The sequence below is a fragment of the Cololabis saira genome, chromosome 11 (genome assembly GCF_033807715.1).
Source record: "Cololabis saira isolate AMF1-May2022 chromosome 11, fColSai1.1, whole genome shotgun sequence".
NCBI classification, from domain to species: domain Eukaryota; kingdom Metazoa; phylum Chordata; class Actinopteri; order Beloniformes; family Belonidae; genus Cololabis; species Cololabis saira.
Genome location: NC_084597.1, coordinates 17,175,833 through 17,196,990, shown reverse-complemented (window position 1 = coordinate 17,196,990; position 21,158 = coordinate 17,175,833). Strand labels below are relative to the sequence as shown.

At 39.0% G+C, this 21,158-nt stretch overlaps 1 protein-coding gene across 3 annotated transcripts in view; it reads left to right on the top strand.

Moving 5' to 3' along the window:
* The window catches only part of clip1b (CAP-GLY domain containing linker protein 1b), a 60,028-nt gene continuing 38,870 nt past the window's right edge, over positions 1-21,158 (top strand). For 2 of the 3 annotated variants that reach the window (XM_061733840.1, XM_061733839.1), the window contains exons 1-11: positions 1-83; positions 7,121-7,306; positions 8,546-8,935; positions 10,166-10,299; positions 12,679-12,803; positions 14,020-14,221; positions 14,524-14,721; positions 14,935-15,038; positions 17,012-17,072; positions 17,731-17,835; positions 20,558-20,719. In XM_061733840.1, the coding sequence (XP_061589824.1) occupies positions 7,216-7,306; positions 8,546-8,935; positions 10,166-10,299; positions 12,679-12,803; positions 14,020-14,221; positions 14,524-14,721; positions 14,935-15,038; positions 17,012-17,072; positions 17,731-17,835; positions 20,558-20,719 (1,572 nt within the window). In that variant the 5' untranslated portion in view covers positions 1-83; positions 7,121-7,215. The remainder of the gene's footprint in view (positions 84-7,120; positions 7,307-8,545; positions 8,936-10,165; positions 10,300-12,678; positions 12,804-14,019; positions 14,222-14,523; positions 14,722-14,934; positions 15,039-17,011; positions 17,073-17,730; positions 17,836-20,557; positions 20,720-21,158) is intronic. The other variant, XM_061733841.1, reaches the window with a different exon arrangement.

Genomic DNA, 21,158 nt, shown 5'->3' with positions numbered 1-21,158 from the left:
CGTCAGACCAAGGCAGTCGGGCTGGGCAGAAACATGTCACGGTGTTGAGACGCACGCCGACCTGCAACGACGAGAAAACACAAGTAAGCTCTCACACTAACTTTTTCTCGCCGCTGTGTACTTATGTTTGGCTTTGACGTCACCTCCTTAGAGCTTTGATCTTGTTTCCTTAACCCAAGTCTGCGCTTTTGTTGCTAATGTAAAGCTAGCTATAGCGCTGGCATTCCGACAGGGACGTGAACAACACCTGAAGATTATTGTTTTATGTCAAAAGATAGAATCAAAGTCAGGCGACGTGGTGACATCTGGTCTGTGGGATGCGGAGGAAAAGTGTCGGGGGAGGTATATATGCAAGTTAGACTCATTTGTTGGTACCATTCCTTCCATTGAAGAAGGGAAAAGCCTATGATGATGAGGAAAAGCTTCAGTGTGAATGAACATGGACCAGGGAAGCGGAGGAGAGACATGTTTCTCTGTTTGCTGCGTTTGGTACAGGCTGTGTTGAATCTGTGCAATGAAAGTACAATGACATAAAAACGGTTAAAATCATCCCCCTGTAAAACTGCCACCCCCCCTTTCCATCTCTTATGTCATTTCATCAATGAATGTGGTTTTACTGCTATTTCAACATTTAGAGTCATCACCAGAAAAATAACACCAGAAAAACTTACTAACTTACTAACTTTTTCTCTTGAAATAAGTAGAAAAATCTGCCAGTGGAGCAAGATTTTTTTTGCTTGTAATAAGAAGATAAATCCCACTGGCAGATTTTCCTACTTATTTCAAGTGAAAATGTACTTGAAACAGGTGAAAATTGTCAAATAAGTTACATTTTTTCCAGATGACTCTTGTTTTAAGTGTAATGAGATTTTTTTTACTAAATTGAGACATTTTAACTAGAAATAAGACAAATATTCTTGTTAAGATTTTGAGTTTTTGCAGTGATCCATTTTACTTATCCTGTGAAGGACAGAGTCATATTGATAAGTTCAGAAAACTGTTTTTTATTTTTGTGTTTTAATGTATTTGATGTAAGCCCAGTGGATATTTAAAGCTTACAGAAAGCTGCATTTAACTGCTGCTATGTCATTCCTGCAGTATTTCTGCAGCTGTTTTGGTCAGTGCTATTATTTGTAATATATTATATTATTTGTAATCAGCACAAATTATCTGTTATGATAAAATCCACCATCCCCCCTGATTCTTTTTTTATAACTCGAGTACTGGTCAAAACACACAACTAAACATTACATAACAACAACAGCAACAATAAAAAATCATTTAATCTCAAAAGAATGCAATAACCAGGACACTGCAATAACTTGTGCAATATTACATGACACTTTTTCTATTCATATAATTCTTTTTATGGGCTGCACTTTTTATTTTTGTCCTGATCAAAATCACATTGAATATCTGTGGAAATGAGTATCTTTTTAGCCTCATAAGAAGACAAGAATTGGTTTTAAAGAAGAGACGGACTTTTAACCTAAGTTGTATTTTTTCTTCATGTTATTTGCTAAGATGTGTCATAAATTAGTCAGTGTACAATAACTGCAATAACCAGGACAATTCAATAACTTCTGCAATATTACACAACACCTTTTCTATCAATATATTTATTTTTATGGTACTGCACTTTTTATTTAATTTTTTTGTTTCTATCTTTTTTTTCTATTTTTATCTTTATTTTAAAATTTTTATCTTTTTATCTTTATATGGGTGTTTGGCTTTTGGGGTGTTTGATTTGTAAATGACAGTGCTGTGTGATTGGGATGGAGATGTCAATTTCCCCGTGGGAACTTCCCAAAGGCATCAATAAAGTCGTCTCAATCTTAATCTGAACGACTAAGAACAAAACATTTGACTACTCTGTAGTGTCCCTCTGAGTCCTGATCAAAATCACATTGAACATCTGTGGAAATTAGTATCTTTTTAGCCTCATAAGAAGACAAGAATTGGTTTTAAAGATGAGACTGACTTTTAACCTAAGTTGTATTTTTTCTTCATGTCATTTGCTAAGATGTGGCATAAATTAGTGTGCACCATCAATTAAAATAAAGCATCTCTATTGTGAAATGAACTCAGTCTTAGAAGAACTCGTGAAAAAAATGGTGACGGATGGAAAATTCACAGACTTTGATTTTGCCTTTTGAAAACATGATTAGGACTACCGGTAGGTTCAACTCACACAAGGTGTATTTAACATTGTTAATAGCTTGTTGTAGCTGTTGTAGGACCAGATTAAGTATGGAGAAAGGACAATACATTACAGTGTTATCAACATAAAATTGAAACTTGGCATTGTAGAGCAGTGTTGTTAATATATGAATTAAACATAAGTGGTCGGAGGATCACCCTTAGATAATACTGAGAAAACTGATTAAATCTGGTCATTGAATAATTTTCAAACCATCAGACAGCGTGTCCAATTCAGTACAATACTACTCAGTCTTGGCTATATTGTAAAAAGTCTCAGACAGATTGTTTAAAAATGGGCCGCATAGTATTACTCCTTATCAAAAAATTCAGCTTCGTCTTTTACTTGTATTATAATTTTAGATTATCTTTGGTCTGGAGAGCTAGTGGATGTCAGCAATGTTCTCTGAGTTGTGCTGATAACTCTCTATTGAGCTTCCCAGTCACCCACTAAATCGCCCACATATCACACTGTAATGCAGTGTGTTAAAATAGATGCTGTCGTAGAGCAGCAGAAAGAAACCAGCAGCTCTTCTAAATAGATATTTTCTTCTCAGGACACGCAGGAAGTGCAGGCACCCGTGAGTCTTTTTCACAGCAGTAGTCAATGAAAAGTATCTGGTCATTTTTCCTGCTCTGTTTCAAGTCAAATCAAGTCAACTTTATTTATATAGCGCATTTAAAACCATAGTGCTTCACAAAACAAAGATCAAATACAATTTAGTGTATATAGTGATGTACGTTGTTGGGGCAGCGTGAAGAAGTATCTGCTTTCTGAAATTGTCTGCTTTAACCTGCTTTCAGGAAGGCTGGCTTTACTGTTCCTCATTGTCATTTTCTCAAGGTGCTTGGTGACAGTGGGAGTGAAGACGACTAGTCTGTAATCATGTAGACTGTTTACTCCATGCGGTTTTGGGATAGGGATGATGGTGGCTGATTTCAGGCACAGTGTGACGACAGCATGTGTAACATACTGATTTAAGATGAAGATGGAGACATCATTAAGGGATTTGTGGTTTAAGTATATGCAATCATTTTACGTGTATTTTAATGACATGCATTTTTAAACTATTACTGCTCTCAGATGCTGCCTTTCTTGGCAAGGTCACTCTTGAAAGAGATTTTAAATCTCTCAAGTTTTTAGGTTAAATAAACAATGTCTCTTAAGAGACTCAAGGGTATTTTTTTTTTTAATTTAATTTATTTAATAGGGACAATGCAAGTTTACATGTGATCACATTCACTCATTACAAACAAGCCAATGTGACTGATGTTCAGCATACAGAGAGTATAGCTATTGCTAGTTTCCATCTCCTGTCCCTAGTTAGGCTTTTAGTAAAAGAAAATGAAAGAAAGGAGAAAAAATGTATTTGCCATATAAACATTTATTATTATTATTATTATTATTATTATTATTATTATTATTATTATTATTATTTTTATTATTCTTGAAATGTGATATACAGTCCATGGTACTACATTACATTAATAAGAAGAACTGGACAAACCCTTTATGACATCACCAATACGTTTTCTAAAGAGCGCTTTTGATGCCTCCTTTTCTCGGTACCTTGTGGTTCCATGTTGTGAGTAAACAGGCCTGGGAGCGAATGGAACACGTCACAGTTAATTCAATAAACACATAAAATAAAGCATTGGTTTATTTGGTCACAAGCCAGTTGGATTTACTATGTATTACACTGGTGGCCATAAAAAGCTTTTTAATAAACACTGCGTTGTGGTTTGTTGTTATACAGCAGTCAGTGTTGTAGTAACTCACAGACATACGGATGGGTGGATGTGTATGTTTATTAGTAGAGGACAGTAAAAGAGGTGTATTAGTTTGACTGCCCTGCAACAATAAATCAAAGTTTAATACTGAGGTTTGGCCTGTTAACTTCTTTCAGGAGGATAAATCTGAGTCAAAAACAGTGTGATCAGACGGTTTGTCAGCAGAACTGCAACCACGAAAAATATAGACCTCTGAGCTCGTCTGCAAGTGGCATTCAAAATATAATTTAATAGACAAAAGTGTTTTCATGAATGTTTTTTGTTCACTGAAAGCTAGTTTATTCCTCAGACACAAGCAGAGAAATGTAAAAGTAAAGCCATTATTAGCTTTTATTTTAAACTAGTGTGCTTTCTTAATCTGCCAACATCACCTCAGGTTCGGAAGGGAGAACAAACTGCATCTGGTCCCATTTGGGTCAACTCGGTTTCCTTCTCTTAAAGGAATATTCTGCACATAAATTAACTCCAGGTCTATTATTAGAAGGTAATGAGTGTAAACCTTTGTTACGTGGCAAAGCGACCTGAATTGAAAAAGTCTGAGTCAGAAACAAACATGTTTACAGCATCATACCGATTCAGCTCTATGGAAAAAAAATGAGCTGAATCAAGATGTCGAACTCGCCCCATCATTTTGCGTGCTTGCGTAGGTTCTCTCTAGGTACTATCACCATAAAATGCACATGGAACATTACTGTTCACAGGTGAGAAAACAAAGGTAGGTTTTTTATCATTAGCGAACACCCAGGGTAGTTTTCTGGGCTCACCACTGATATGTGTCCTCATCACTAGGAACCACCTTGTAATGAGAGTTGTTGGGGAGTTCTATGGTCCTGAGATGGTCCAGTTGAAGTCTTATCATCCCTCACCGATATTGGCCCGTCTGCTTCTTCCTGGTGGTTATAAATTAATGTTTGCATCACTATCAAAACAGATGAAGAATGATTACAACTCCACCAAGGGTTAGTGGATCCTAGTGGGATCCTAGCTGGATCCTACAGTGTCATAGAGACACATTGGCTCAAAGAGGAGGCTGACCCTGTTCAGTACTGCCCCCTAGATTTTACCCCGAATCCCCCCGTGTGGAAAACCAAACAAAAATATTCCTGCTTCCAGACTGAGACCTACATGGTAGCAAGAAAAGTTGCAGTTCCTCTATTGACCACTAGGGGCAGGCTCCAAAAGTGAGTCAATCTCCACTGACCTCCATATTGAAATGTCAAAATTAACAGCAGAAATAAACATATTTACCTCCTGGTGCAAAAAAACAGTTTTGATTTCAATAGCTAGATTTCACATCCACCACAGCTGTACAGGTTTCCTCTGGGGTTTTTTTTTTGTACCCCAACAGATAAGATGATATTAAACAAGAAATGAATGTTTAATTATGGGGGAGGACTTTGAATGGCTAAGATAATGATTAGCTTTCATTCATTTAGTTTAGGGCTGGGCGATATGGACCAAAAGTCATATCTCGATATTTTCTAGCTGAATGGCGAAACTCGATATATCTCTCTATTTTTTCTGTGCCATAATTGGGGTTTCCCCCAAAGCATTATAGCATAGCATCTCTGTTAGCTTCATTTTTTTCTGAGGCAAACCCTTAAAAAAATCAGTTTTAATACAAAGCCTCATGCCAAATGCCACACAGGTACCTTTATTAACAGAGATCTGCACAATATCAAAATGCATAAAACAAATGAAATAAAAATAAACTGCCTGCATATATAGAATAAAAATGCTTCTTGAATAAAATAAAACAAATATCCCTTTCCTGCACAACAATTAAATTAAAATACACTGTACAATTAATACAATGTAGACAGTAACAGGCAGACTTTTCCACTGAGGTTGACAGTTGTGGAAATAACAAAACATTTGTGCAAATCTCAAATAAAACATTCAAGTCAATTTGTCATAAATTAAGCTATATCAAAATCAAAAAATTAAATCGATATAAACGATATTGTCTCGTACCATATCGCGTTTGAAAATATATCGATATATATTAAAATCTCGATATATCGCCCAGCCCTAATTTAGTTACTTGCGTGGTATTGACTTTGGCCCTGTAAATAAAGACCAAACAGAACATCGTCATTTATACTGTATTTTAAAGAAAATACATTTTGTTGTGCTGTTAAGTTTACCAACAGACTGCCATGACTGGCTGTGGGTTGTCGTGAGTTAGCTGTTGTGACGCTGCACCGTTGTCTTCCTGCTCCTTAAGGTTTTCTCCTGCCAGGAGAAAACCTTAATGGGTCTTTGGAGAATTTGCTGCTCCTGGGATGAACATGTAGGAGTGGCGATGACTATAATCCATCTTCTAGCAGGGTTTGGGAGACTCTCTCTGGGCAGCTTCCTGTTTACAACATGGATTTTGCTGGTTGTTAGTTTTTGTTTCCGCTCCTTTGCACAGCATGTCCACATATATTTTAACAATAAACGTAAAATATACTGAATAAAAAGCTTAGTGGTGGAAATGCTAATAAAATATAGCAAAGAGTCAGTTAAAGGACTGGATTCAGCAACAACTGGACACATTTCAAGGCTGAACCGTGAACTGACGCTTTCATTTAGTCACTGATTCAGTGTTCAGGGTTGTTGGGTTCGTTTGGGTTTCTTTTCACAGATCTTTCTGTATTACTGTTGTTTTACTGTTGTGTTACTGTAGGCAACACTGGATGGGGTGAATTGATGGCATTTTAAATAGTTACAATCCCAAATTGGATCACTAGGTTAGTCAGTAATTTTTGTGCTCTGTAACTTTGAAAAACTGAAAAACATGGTTGAGGATAGAGTGTTAAACAGTTAATCATTCAGTGATGTCCAAAGCTCCAGCGGGTGATACGTTTTCAACTTGGCTGCAACAATTTTAATATTTGATATTTTTCTAAATTGACTCATTATTTGGGATTTGAAACTCCTTCTATCATTGGCTGAATTCATGGTTTTGTCTTTTTCAGCATCCACGCCAGCCCCTTACAGAATGATTACAAACTTGTGTGTTTAAACTTTATAAAACTTTTTTAATTTTGAAGCGGTATATGTCTTTAAGATCCAGCTTTTGTCGTTAGGTTTCTGCTGCTCTTACTAATGTGATTTTTTTATTTTTTTTTGTATTTCTCACCAGCTCCCTACATCTCGGTGGGACTGTTTAGGGTGGTGTGGGGAAGGCCTTCTTCTCCATCTTGATCAGCCCCCCCACCCCAGTCCATACAGGGAGCCATGAGCACACAGGGCAAGGCCAGCGGGCTGAAACCCCCCAGTAAAATAGTCCGTCCACCAGGGGTGCCATCAAGGACGTCCCCTTCATCTGGTAAGAAGCTGTTTAAGTGTCAGTGACGGATGTGAAAAATACTAATAAAGTATATTGTAATAAAGATAAGCTTATTGAAATGAAACTGGTGGGAATTCATGCCGTAATCAATGGACCCGGCTCAAGTTTGAATCCCAGCTTGTGACTCTTTGCTGGTGTTGTCCCCCTCTCTACCTCTTATTTCCCTTTTAATAATACATAGTAAGAAGTTCTGAATAACTATGTTTATGTGTGAATAAGAAACATGTTTATAGTGCTCATTAGAACCGTGACAAAGGTTAAAATACCCTATATAAGTAGGGGTTGGTATTGGGAAGGACCTCACGATACGATACGCATCACGATACTTGAGCCACGATACGATACACATTGCGATATCCCGATTATGTGATATCCCGATTATTATATTCTACATAGTTCACCGAAAAATTTAAAAATGCATTACACATCTTAAAATCCAAGTTGTATATATGTACATCAGATGATAGTGATGGATCTTAAAATCCGAGTTGCACGTTCATCAGATTATAGTGACAATTCATGGGACAAACTGAGTCAAAACAATGTTTTGTTATAACTATACAAGCTAAAGTTACAACATATTTGTATATGTTTTTCATATTATTTACATCATATGAAATTAATATTAAATTTAGTATGAGGTTGCTTTAATTATGTGGCAAATGATAATAAACACAAGAAAGATGGGTACTAAAACCAAGGACAGGCACAGTGATCAGTCAGTATAGATATAAATCCATAAATAAATAAAAAAAATGTTTAAGGACAGGCAATTGTGTTATATAAAAAATAAATTATAAAATGAAATAAAACGTGAAATAAAACCTGAGCTCAGTGCAGGGCCCTCCCAGGGTTGGTAGAGAGTGGCAATGCCCAGGACTGTCACTTAGGTAGGAGCACTGGGTGATGTAATGGGAAAAAAATCGGGGATAAAAAATATAAAAAAAAAAAAAAAAAAAAAAAAAAATCGATATTCAAATTTTGAATATCGATATTGAATCAGCTGGAAAAGTATTGCGATATATTGCCATATCGATATTTTTGCCCACCCCTATATATAAGCATAGAACATTAAACATTTATTTATCCACAATGACGTCTATACTACCAGACAAAACTTTTTTTGGTTTTTCCCACTTTACAATAAAAATCTCAGAAGATAAAAACATTATTTAAGCTTAGTAATTTAAATTTCATAAAACATGACTCTGACTGCAGGTACTCCAAAACCGCTTCCCCCTGAGAAGCCCTCTGGAGGTGAGACCTCCCCGACCCAGGACAGAAACCCAGACTTTCAGACCGGCGAAAGGGTCTGGGTCAATGGCAACAAGCCCGGCTACGTACAGTTTGTTGGGGGCACGCAGTTTGCTCCCGGGCAGTGGGCGGGCATCGTTCTGGACGAGGCAATCGGGAAGAATGACGGCTCAGTGGCGGGTGTCCGGTACTTCCAGTGTGAGGATGGGCGGGGCATATTCACACGACCTTCAAAGCTGTCCAGAACTCCAGTGGCGGAGAAGGCGGAGAAGGAGGAGAACGGAGGGCGGGCCAGCCCGGCACAAGGAGCCTCTGCAGCAAACAAGTCTGCTCCGGCCAGCTCCATCACCACCGGTAACATGCAGAAAATTCATCACATCTGCATTTCTGTAAAACCTCTCAGTACACAATCTGGCCAAGCAGGCCAAACTCCAAACTAGAAATATGTTTTGTAAGTCATTGTGAGAGGTTCAGGTACCATGCTTAAATGATCACAGGTAGTCAGCAGCTGAATCACAGTATTTTTATTTGGTAGCACTTTGCAGTGCTAACAACACAGAGTCTCCTCTGGATCCTCCTCTCCCCCTGCACCTGTGCTGTCACTAAAAAGAGGGAGAGAGTGATGGTTAATGCAGGCCAGGTCTAGAGCCACTGACTCACCTCTCCTCTGCAGCTGAGCTGAACCACAACCCACCGCCACATTCAGGATGTTGGATTTACCGTATTTTCTGGACTATAAGTCGCTACTTTTTTCATAGGTTTTGAACCATGCAGCTTATACAAAGGTGCAGCTTTTCTGTGGATTTTTCTTTCACCGCTTAGAATAAAAACTAAGACAAAATAAATGCAAAAAAGAATATGCTACTTCTTCTTTAGCAGATAGAAGTAGAAGCAGATTTCAAACAGATAAATAGATAAATAAATACCGGTTATTTTCTCTTGGTTCTGTCCCGTTTTAATCAGCAAAGTTGCTGCCGTGTTAAAAGATACTGTTAGGAAAGATCTATTTAGGTACAAACATGTACATCATTTACAGTTCAAAATCCTTCTGTACATGTAGTAAATATCTAATCTAACAACATAAATATCTGCGGCTTGTATATCTTTTTTTTTAAATAGAGCGGATGCGGCTTATATGCAGATGCGGCTTGTATATCTTTTTTTTAATTGTTTTTTTTAAAAATAGAGCGGATGCGGCTTATAGTCCAGAAAATACGGTACTTCAGACGAATAATCAGACAACCAGCCTGCCTCTGCTTTGAGAGAATTTAAAAACATCCAATTTTTCTGACAAGAAAGAATATTCAAAAGAAATGCAATTAATTCCTGAAGGCCTCACTACTTGTTTTAGAAAACAAATATTTGTATTCATATTTCATTTACTTAGTCTGTTGGAGTGACTGCCTTTTCTGGTTGAGATTAGTTGAGCACTGTTGTGCTTATTTTCTGTTGCATCATGTTTGCTTGAGTTGAAAATGTTTAGTTTATTCTACTTCTAAAGAGCCAACATGGAAATCCTCCTCAACTGTCACTGTCCTGTTTTGCTCACGCCATCATGTTACAAAGATGCTTTTCTCTGTTCAGCTCAGGGAACGGGGATAAAGATGAGTGGCAATCTCAACCGGATGGTGGTATCCACCGAGTCGGTGTCCAACCTGTCAGACCCAGACTCCATGAAGAAGAACCAGAGGGAGCTGAGGCTGGGAGACCGTGTGCTAGTAGGAATCACATCAGCTTTCCATTATAAAGACGTGCTAGGGATTCTCTCTTTCTTCTGCCTCCACTCTCAAGCTGTGCATCCCCAGCGATCTCAGTACAGCGTGAAAGCTGTGTGCTTTCACAGACCGTCCCTGTCTTTCACTATCTGGTTAACATCAAGTCCCTGATGTCTTAGGTCATTGTAGGGGCTGACACTCACCTACAAGGTGACTTTGAGGGTCACCAACTGCTTATTTGAACTCATTTATAAAGGCTTAGGCTTCTTCCTGGGCGCTCATCAAAAGACCATCATCTGACATCCACATCCACCCTCTCTTCACACAAGGCGATCTCAGTTGAAACTGTTCTCCTGGTGGTTCCTCAATGGTGGAACATCTACCAGTCACTATTAGACCAGAGCTGTCCCTTTCTACGTTCATTGAAACAAGAGAGGTTTCTTGAAACAGCTCTTTAAACTCTCCTCTTCCAAGAGTTTTTCCAGTTGTACACTGCACCATCTCTTTAACTCCGTAATGAAATCTTAACTGCACTTACTCAAAAAATGTACCATGTTTACTGTGGCTTGATGGTTTTATTCAGATGTAAGTCACTTTGGATAGAAGTGTCTGCTAAATTTAAACGGGACCTATTATGAAAAACATGTTTTTTCTTGATTTAACATATATAAAGTGGTCTCCCCTCAGCCTGCCAACTCAGAGAAGGAGGAAAGCAACCAAATTCTGCAGTGTCTGTACAGCCGCCCGGACGAGCCATCCAGTGTGATGTGGCTTCTACGAGCCGTTCAGATTCTGCTCCTGTCGTGACGTCACGACAGGAGCAATGCCTGAAACCACGCTCACAACTAACTCCGCCGTCCTGAGCCTCCGCCATTTTTTCATAGCGGTGTATCGTGTCATTCAGGCAGCCAATCAGCACAGAGCCTCATTATCATAGCCCTGCCCACTCAGAATCCCGCATAGAGAATGAGGTTAGAAACGGGAAAGATAAAGACATGGCTTAGAGACTGAATTTCTAATTTATTTAGCAAAAACAATCAAAAGCTTGTTTTTAAGACATTCAAGGCCTGTTTAAAATAGGTATTAGATGTCATAATAGGTCCCCTTTAAAGTAATGGTGGCTAACTGCTTTGTTCGGTGTTGTAAAGCATTTTAGCAATAAACACTTTCTAGCTGGTTTCCTGGACAGCAGTAGTGTGTTTGCAGGGCTTGCAGGGCTTGCACGGCTGCAGGAGGGAGACCCTAGGTCAGTCTCAGCAGGTCATGATCCGTGGTAGCTCCTCCAGTTTGCTAAACGTGGCAGCTGGGTTCGTGGAGTAACTACAACAACAGAGTGACGAATATGCGGCCGGTTCCTGCCTCTCTAATCACCGTGGTTAAAAACCTGGTTTCTCACTCTCTGTTTCCTTTCCCCCGACATACACTCACCCCCCCTTCACTCAGTCGTACCATAGGCGCTCGTCACTTTAATAAGGAGCAGGCTGGACTGACAAAACAGACTGTGTGAATGGTGCTAGAGACTGAACCTGCTGAGAAAGTTGGTTTTAGAGCAGTTTGAACCCAGGGCTTCATGTAAGAAACGTTTTCGTTATACTGAATCCTGTATATGGGTCAATGATGAATAAGGATTTTCAACAGGTCAATTTTAAAATAATAAAAAAAAGAATATCTATTGCAGTAGTTCAGTTTTTTGTCAAGATGAATTGGCACTAGCCTTAAAAAAAGTCATGTGGTGCAACCATGATTCATATTAAAATAAATTAATTTCCTTAACATCTTGACATCTTTTTTTTTTTTTTTTACAAGTTTTCAGTATAATACAAAAATGGTTGTTTTTTTATGGTCAAGCCACATGATATTTCATAAAATGGACATCAGTCAAACTTTGTTTGTATATTATGATGGAAATATAAATACAAATGTGTTGCAATCTTACACACTACAAGACATTTCGAAAATCATGCCAGATAGGGCAGAAGATTGATTTAAATACATTTAGAGTGATTTCAAATACGTTTTCAAAACAAGAGTCATGGTCGGACGGTCGCACCACATAACATTTTGACGCTTAAAAACAACAACAAAATCCCAAATAACTAGTATTTTTTGTAAAATTCAAGTGTGTCCATATGTGTGACAGGTAGGTCATATATATGGTATTTTTTTATCCATTTAAACCTTTTTTGAATTGAAAAAAAAAATCAGTTTTTCAGAAAATATAGGCGTCACGTCATTGACCCATATATTTTTTTTCCCTTCCCATTTGAAAGTAAAATCTTTTTTTTATGAGTCAGATTGTTGAAACATCTTTTTAGACCTGGTCTTGATCTTAAACGGGCTTGTGCTTCTCCGATTTTATCATAAAACTGATTTTGTGTGTAGGTCGGTGGTTCCAAGGCCGGAGTGGTGCGGTTTCTTGGAGAGACAGACTTTGCCAAAGGAGAGTGGTGCGGAGTGGAACTGGATGAACCTCTGGGGAAGAATGATGGAGCTGTGGCCGGAACCAGGTGACCAACACAGATACTGTACAAACATCTCACTGAGTTCTGGTCAGATTTAAACAGATTTTATCTGTAAAACTTCCCAGCAAAGCCTTTTCTTCTTACAGTGCAGTGGAGCTGATGTTGGTGTGACATTGAAACATTTGTAAGGTACATTAGTAAGAAACTGCAAAAAGGTTTAATACAACGTGAACAACAGTTTTTATGCTGTAAAGGGAAGGAAACTCCTCTTTGTTGTGCTGTGTTTCTGTTTTGCGTGGTTTTGGAGCTGTAGTGATGACAGAATCCCCACATGTTCCCCGAAGATGTTGAATTCTGCTGTTTAGTTTTGGTTCCTCTGAAGGGAGGAATCTGAGTTTGGGTCATGGGTGCAGCACCCTTAACAACAGGTCTGGTCTCCCTCTTCCTGACCACCTCCTTTTTCTTTTAATTGAATCAAATTATGGCTCCTGTTCCCAAAAATCCAACAGATGTACTCTCCTCAGCACGTCCTCAGTCTACCTTGGAGCATTCACTCTGTTGGACATGCTTAAATCACCTCCACAGAGAGGCATTCGGGAGGCATCCTAACTAGATGCCCAAAATACTTCAGCTGGCTCCTCCATGTGAAGGAGGAGTGACTCCATCTGAGTTTATCCCAAATTACTGAAGTTCTCGCTCTGTCTTTAAGGGAGAGTCCAGCCACTTTACCTAGGAACTCAATGTATTTGAGATTTTTTCCCATCAGTCACGACCTCTGAGGGTAGGAACCTTTTGGCTTAGCTGCCACAGTGATCCACCTGTCCGTCTCCTGCCCAATTCTTCCCTCGCTCACAAACAAGACCCTGAGATCCTTCAACTCCTCTGCTCGAGGTCATTGCATCCTTTTCCAATCCATCCTTTTTTTTTTTCTTTTAAAAAAGTGGCAGCGGCAGCACTAAATTGTTTATTTTTTATGAAATGCTAACTCTTCAAGCTGAGAAATAAAGTTAAACTTTACACTATAGGTCAGGTTTGTTATGATGTGATATGTTTATCCCAAAGATTTATCAAGGTGGTTTAATGAATCAAATAAATTGAGAAAAATAATTACATTTTTGAAATAAGAAAGCTTATTTAATCCTGATAACATTTATTGAAGTAAAAATACTTGAAATATAAATGTGAGGACATCTTTTGACTCATTTAAGGTGTCTAAACCAGCCGCTGTCTGACTCAGAGGTGCAAACCGTTTTCCACTCAGATACTTCCAGTGCTTGCCCAGGTATGGCCTCTTTGCCCCCGTCCACAAGGTGACGCGGATTGGCTTCCCCTGCACCACCCCCACAAAGGCGAAGAGCTCACGTAGGAGGTCCACTCTCAAGAGGAGCCCCAGTGCATCCTCCATCAGCTCCCTCAGCTCCGCCACCTCCTCCATCAGTGGGAAGCCCAGCCGGGCAGGACTGGTAGGACTCATACCACAGGGTTGAATGTTTGGGTTGTCTGAAAATGTGTCCTCAGGTTCAGTTATTATTTGAGGAATGCATTTTAAATTTCTTGTTAAACATGAGGAGACTTTATTCCAAAACTTTACTTACAAAAACTCTGCTGTGAGAAACTAAAATATTAATTTAACGACACTAATAATTACCCACAGGTACTGGAAAAAAGAATAAAGTGACATAAAATCAGTTTTCGACAGGAAATATGTCAGCTATCACTCCACAGAAGTAAGCATCGGTGTTGGTGTTTTCTTTTCTTTTCTCAGATGAGTGAGACATCTGCTCGGTATGCTCGAAAGATTTCGGGCACCACAGCGTTGCAGGAGGCTCTGAAGGAGAAACAGCAGCACATCGAACAGCTGCTGGCAGAAAGGGACCTGGAGAGGTGTGAGGTGGCCAAAGCCAACAGCCACGTGGTAGAGGTCCAGCAAGAGGTGGCTCTGCTGAGGAAAGGGCAGGATCAGGTCAGTTATCAGGGAACAGAAATGTCCCAACAACTTATCAGAGATAACGTTGTTGCCCCCATGCAGTGAACGCAGAGAACAACTTTTTTAAGAGAATTTCAAGTAGGTGAAAAGATGTTAAAGGAAATACACTGAACTGAGTTCGGTGTGTCCTTGCTAAGACTAATGGCTCATATCTCACCAAGTCGACTCATGCTGTTTATGCATGTACAGTACGCCGTGGAGTCTGAGGCCAAGCTGGATAACCTGCGCTCGTTGGTGGAGGCCGCAGATCGAGACAAGGTGGAGTTGCTCAACCAGCTGGAGGAGGAGAAGAGGTGGGTACTCCAACCTCTCCTGTCACCTCACAGTCAGCGTTTCCTGCAGCTGCAGCAGGAACTCACCAAACCTTCTCTTAAGATTGGAGATGTTCTGATAAAATTCCAGTACCTGGGCTTCAAGTATCATCCAATACTGAGTACTGATCCAATGGCAGTATTTTATATTTGATTTTTATACTAACATATTAAACAAATATCTGATAAATGTAAAAAAAAAAAAAGAAAAAAAGTGCACTAACAAATACATAAAACAAATTATATTTAGATTTTGACATTTGTACACATTAGAGGCCCAGACGTCTGCTTCTTTGTTTAGCTGACATAAAATATGTTTGGCCTCATGTTGTTTCTACAGAGTTTCACAGATGTGTTTCTGCCCGCTGAAACTTTTCTGTATCTACAGATGTTCCGTTACTCCGTTAAATCCAACGTTAACAGCGTCCGTCATTGCTCTGGTTCTCCGTCTTTATTTGGTGACATTTGGGAAAACCCAACTGTAGCGTTTGCTGCTGCAGTTTGTCAATTTTTCTCTTTGACTTAATAAAGTTGTGTTTTTTCATGTGGCAGCTCTTTAAACACTGAATAAGATTTGCTCATGTTATATTTAGCAACATTTGTGCCACCACTGGAAACCAGATCCCTGAGGTCCCATGGCAAAGTTTTCCTGGTTGGATTTTCAAGCTTACAATGACACGATATTGCCAACAAAATGCTAATAGTAAATAGCCAAATCTATCCAACCACTCAAAAATCATCGCTTCTCCACCTGCAGACCCTAAACAGGAAGTTGCAGGGCAGTGCTGCCTAACTTCTTGTGTTGGCTTTTCAGAGCAACATAGAAGAATTTGGATTCTGTAAATGCTCTCAGATGATGCACAAATGTACAAAACCCGCTGATGCTGATGCCCTTATTTTCATCAGCATCTGTGAGCATTTTCAAAACTGGCATTGATATCAGATCAACATTAGAACAAAGACACTGTAACTTTGTCTGCAGCCACTGTAGTTGCCCGAAAGACGGTTTCAGTTCAGAGGCGACGGTGGAAAAACCTTCTTACGAACTTTATTAACTATAGTGTTGCAGAGTTCATCTGAAGCAGTTCATGTAATTCTGAATCAGTAGGTTTGTGTGGTTTCATCCAACAATACATGACACATCGCAACAACAAAGTCATAAATAATTCCGTATCAGGTCAAAACAGTTGTATTTTCTGTACTGTTGCAGGTACGTTACTTTTACATGGTATGTCTCTTTAGGAGTAATCTAAAGTGTCAAATATTAAAGGAAAAGCTGATGAGCTACTTTTGAACATCTATCATGTGCCAGCCCTCTGATGTTCTCATTCCTGATCCCGTCCATCCTCATCACTCCTAAAGAGAATTTCAACCTCTCCTATCGTTACAGAATATTTACGCCTGTAACTATAGTAGGCCATATATTTGCCTGAAATGTTCTTTTAAAAGAAATCTCTGCTTGAGAAAGGTCCTGTGGACCGAAACGTTTGTTTTATTAAAGTCTTTTGCAAGTGACTTGATAGTGTGCGGGAGACCCCTTTTTTCCTTTGTTTACTTTACATAAGTAAAATAAAAATCGCTCTGTGTCCAATGGCACACAAATAATCACCACAATTCATCAGAACGCTGATTCAGGAACGTGGCAGATTTCAAAAGACAGATGATAGTCTCAATGACTGCAAAGAATTTTCATCCAAGTATGTAAGAGTATTGATATATGTTCAATTGCAAATACTTTTGAGCTCCTGAAAATGGAGAGACTTGCCTTAAACTAGCTGTGGATTCTAAATAATAAATGTTCTATTAAATCACTTCATGATGCGTTTTTGTTTTGTTTTTGTTTTTTCAAATCTAGTGTGGTGGTGAATAAAATCTTAATTATGAAAACATCTGAATGTGGTGAGCAGCTTGAAGGTTTTAGATGGAAAAAGTTCATTGTTTTCCCTGTTTGACAGGAAAGTGGAGGACCTGCAGTTTCGTGTGGAGGAGGAATGCATCACCAAAGGAGACCTGGAGGTAACCTGATACTCTCAACTCAACAAAGTCAGTTCATCGCACTTACAGCATCAGACTGATGCATGTTTGATTAAAGTCTTCTTTCAAAAAAAGAAAAATCATATGAATAGTTTATCATCAGACTTGTGAAGCTCTACTGGACATGTTTTTTTGTTTTCTTAATGTTCCAAATGGTTATTGCTCAGTTCTCTTCTGTAATGTTCTTCTTAAAGATAAAAAAGAGCATATTTAATTAATCATTCTTCCTGAAGATTTTCTTTCTCTAACACTCTTTGAATCCTATATTTTTTTTTGGATGCTCCGGCTTTTATTTATCCATTCATCAGATTTGCTCGCCCTACTCATCTTCATCTCTAACGTTACCATGTTGTCATCATCCGTTCATCTTCATGCCTGTCTCTGAAAGCTGCTTCTGTCCCATTCTGTAGAAGAGTTAGTGGCTGATTTAGTTTAAGTGCTGGATGTAAGAGAAACGAGTGAATCTACTGTATACACTCGGAGAAAATACTTCAAACACCAAACTGCTGGAAACTATCATAGCTTTCTTACTCACAGCTATTCTGTATGAAGTCTTCTTGTGTCTGGTGCACAAGGCCGGCATGTCAGTGTTGCACTGGTGTTTGTTCTCCTTTTCTTCCTGCTTTTCTCTTACTAACAGACGCAGACCAGGCTGGAGCATGCACACATAAAGGAGCTTGAGCAGAGCCTGTTCTTTGAAAAGACCAAAGCTGAAAAACTCCAGAGGGATTTAGAGGACGCGAGGGTAATGGCTGGCGCTCGCGGTCCCACAGCAGGACTGAGTGTTGTGCTTTTCCCACTGGGTTTATAAATGATGCATGCAATCATGGGAAAAAGAAAGCAGACTCTCTTTTTCATGGTAAAGTTTAAGTATCAGGACATAATATAAAATAAGTCGTCTGGTTCTCACAGCTTTTGAAATGAGGTAAATTAGATGATCAAAGACACGTGACTGATTAGAATCAGAATCATCTTTATTGGCCAAGTTTGAACATTGCCTGACAAGGAATTTGACTCCGGTTAATTTGCTCACTGTACCCAAATTTAAAAATAGCATACAATTAAAATATATTCAATTACAATTCAATTAAAAAACTGAAAGGTGCATCAGTATAGCCCCTTTCACACAGAGATTCCGCAATATTGGTGTAAAGAAGTCCTGCCAATACGCCGCCTTTGTTGGTTCACACAGAACCATACAACGCCGGCATAACGCCGCTCCCGTCTGTAAATTCACACAGCATGCCGGCGTTCCGCAATCAGAGGCGTGACGACAGCGTCAGTCCGACCGTCATGTCAGCGGCATGCCGGCTGTGTCATTCACACAGACCCCGTTTCGGCTCTGTGACTACCTCCGCTGCCGGCTTATTGGTGGGGCCACTTGGCCCCCCCATTCCGCCTCCGTGACTTTCACACAGAACAGCGAGGCGGCTTAAAGGCGCAACGTTCCCGCCTCGAACTGGCTGTGTGAAAGGGGCTTATGAGGTAGGCATGGTAATGACGGCTCTAAATAAAATAACATATATAAACATTTTTTTTTTAAGTGAAAGGTGCAGCAGAATGAGGCAGACATGATTGTTGTTGGAAGGTGCATTGTTACAGTATGTGATAGTGTTATTATAATTGCTGTTATTATTGTTATTGTTATTGCACAGTGATTGATTACTCTGAGACTCTATGAGTGATGAGAGTTCAGAGGTACAGAGGTAGGGAAGGTTGGCTGTGGTGAGGTGTGAATATGCATGCAGCTTTACATTTTTACAATTACATTTTGTTATTAAACTAAGACAAAATGCAGAAGCAGTGTTTGAAAACTAAGAACACCCCATGATTGAATATAATTAAAAATAATTTACTGTGCCATTTTCTGTTAAACTAAAGTAAGGAAAAAAGAACTAAATAATCAATGCAGAAGAAAAAGGTAAACTGCACCAAAATGAGAGCGCCATAAAAACTGTTTTGTTTCTTTACTCTTTTAGTCCTATGTAATTTTGTGTAAAAACCTAATTAAAATCAAGTGATCGTAGCATGTTGTTGTTTCAGGGAAGTACAACCTGAGATAACCAACAACAAAATATAACGTTCTTCACTTTGCCTTTTGTTTATTTTAATCAGAATTAACCTAAAATAAAAGAAAAAGACATGTGGGCAATCCCAATTCCCCCATGATTTAATTGCTTGTAGATCCACCTTCAGTGGCAGTAACCTAATTGATGACTTTATCGGATTATTACTCACTTATGCAGTTTTCCCCCAGAGAAGTTCGTGGTTGACTCAACAACCATGAATGCACTGCAATCTCAAATCATCGCCCCTCCACCACTGTGCTTTTAAGTTGGCATGATGTTTGAGGGAGCTTTGCATTTAGCGTTACAACCTGTGAGGTCCAGACGATTCTTTTCCTTTTTGATAATGTCTTGATACTTAAGAGGATGTACTTTCTTTTGTACACAACTACACATTGAAGAAGCTGCAGCATGGAGGACACTGGGAAAATTGTCACTCTGGCATATGGACATTAACATCTCACCTGCCTGTAGTTTGTCTAATAAGTTAGATTTATCATGCTGAACTCTGTGCATGTGTTATCCAGAGCCACAGTGTGGCTCAGAGAAGTTTTTATTTTATGTAATCTAGTTGAAATATAAATGAAAACTAAGCACATCATTGCTTAAGCCGCACGACCCATGTGTGTGTGGCGGTCTATTTATCTGAAGAGACTTTCCTCTCTGCTGGGATTTCTGTGAAAACATTTTTCTGAAAGCCGAAATATATTTCTGAGCCTCTGACAGATGTGAACTTTGATCACATTAGACAAAAACATGCAAATGTATATATAAAAAGAGGCTTCACAATCATGTTCCATCTGGTCTTAATTGGATAAAGCAAAGATAAGGGAGGCACTTCCCCCGCTTACAGGCGGTTAATAATTACATAAACATTGTGGAACGTGATCATGTTTCTGCTAGGTTGGTTTTATTTTTGTTCAGAGACAGTGATTTTTTTTAAGGCGGCTTCATATTTAACAAACACGTTAACAGAGTGATGTCAAACTCCCCACTGGACACCAAACTTTATTGATCAAATCTGTTTCCAAAATAGAAAGTAATAAGCTCTGACCTTTGCTGGAATTGATCAACAATCAAAACTTATATTAGTGATATATTTTTATTTGAAAATGAAATACATTTCTGGCAGAAAAAGGACGATAGTCAGATACTGACATGAAAAATACAAAAGACAGAAGAAAGTAACGATCTGAAACAGCTAATTTGACAGAAAAAAAATCATTAGTAGTTGTGTCATTTGTTTGATTCCTTTTATCTTTTAGTATTGATCTGTAATATGTGTATTTGAAGGGTACAGTGTGCATTCTGACGGTGTTAGAAGCAACTTAATGTCTTGTCTGTCGGACTTCTCGTCTCCCGTTGACCTTCACGTCTCCTCTCTACGTCCTCCCGCCGCAGGTGGCCACGGTGTCTGAGCGCTCCAGGATCATGGAGCTGGAGAGGGAGGTGGCAGACCTCCTTCTCAGGCTCCGGGCGTCCCAGCAGAAGGAAGACGCTGCGTCTCTGTCGCAGCAGCAGATCAGCAGCCTGAAGGCCCAGGTTCAGTCCCAGGAGAAGAAGGTTTGTCGTGCGAACCAGAGAATTCCTAACACCAGTGTTTATTGCAGCTGGACGGCAGACACAATTGGCTCACAACTGTGCGATTGTTACACAATCAACCATTTTCATTTATGGCCTGGCGGTGAAGATGGAAATATTGCCATCATTTGTTTTTTTTGTTATTTTTACAACTTTCCTGTCGTCATATATGTAAACATGGAGTTATGTGGAGTTATGAGCAAGGTTTGTTAGAGCTGCCCTGTAAATTGATGATTTATGAATCCACAATAACATAAATGATATAATTTATCTGTGTAGTGTCCAGCCATATTGAAGATAATAAATCAACATAATAAATGAGAAATGTCAGAAAAGAGAAGTAAAATAGTAAAACGCCACTTTAAACACGTACCATTTTAATTACAGTTGTGTTCAAAATAATAGCAGTCTGTTTAAAAAA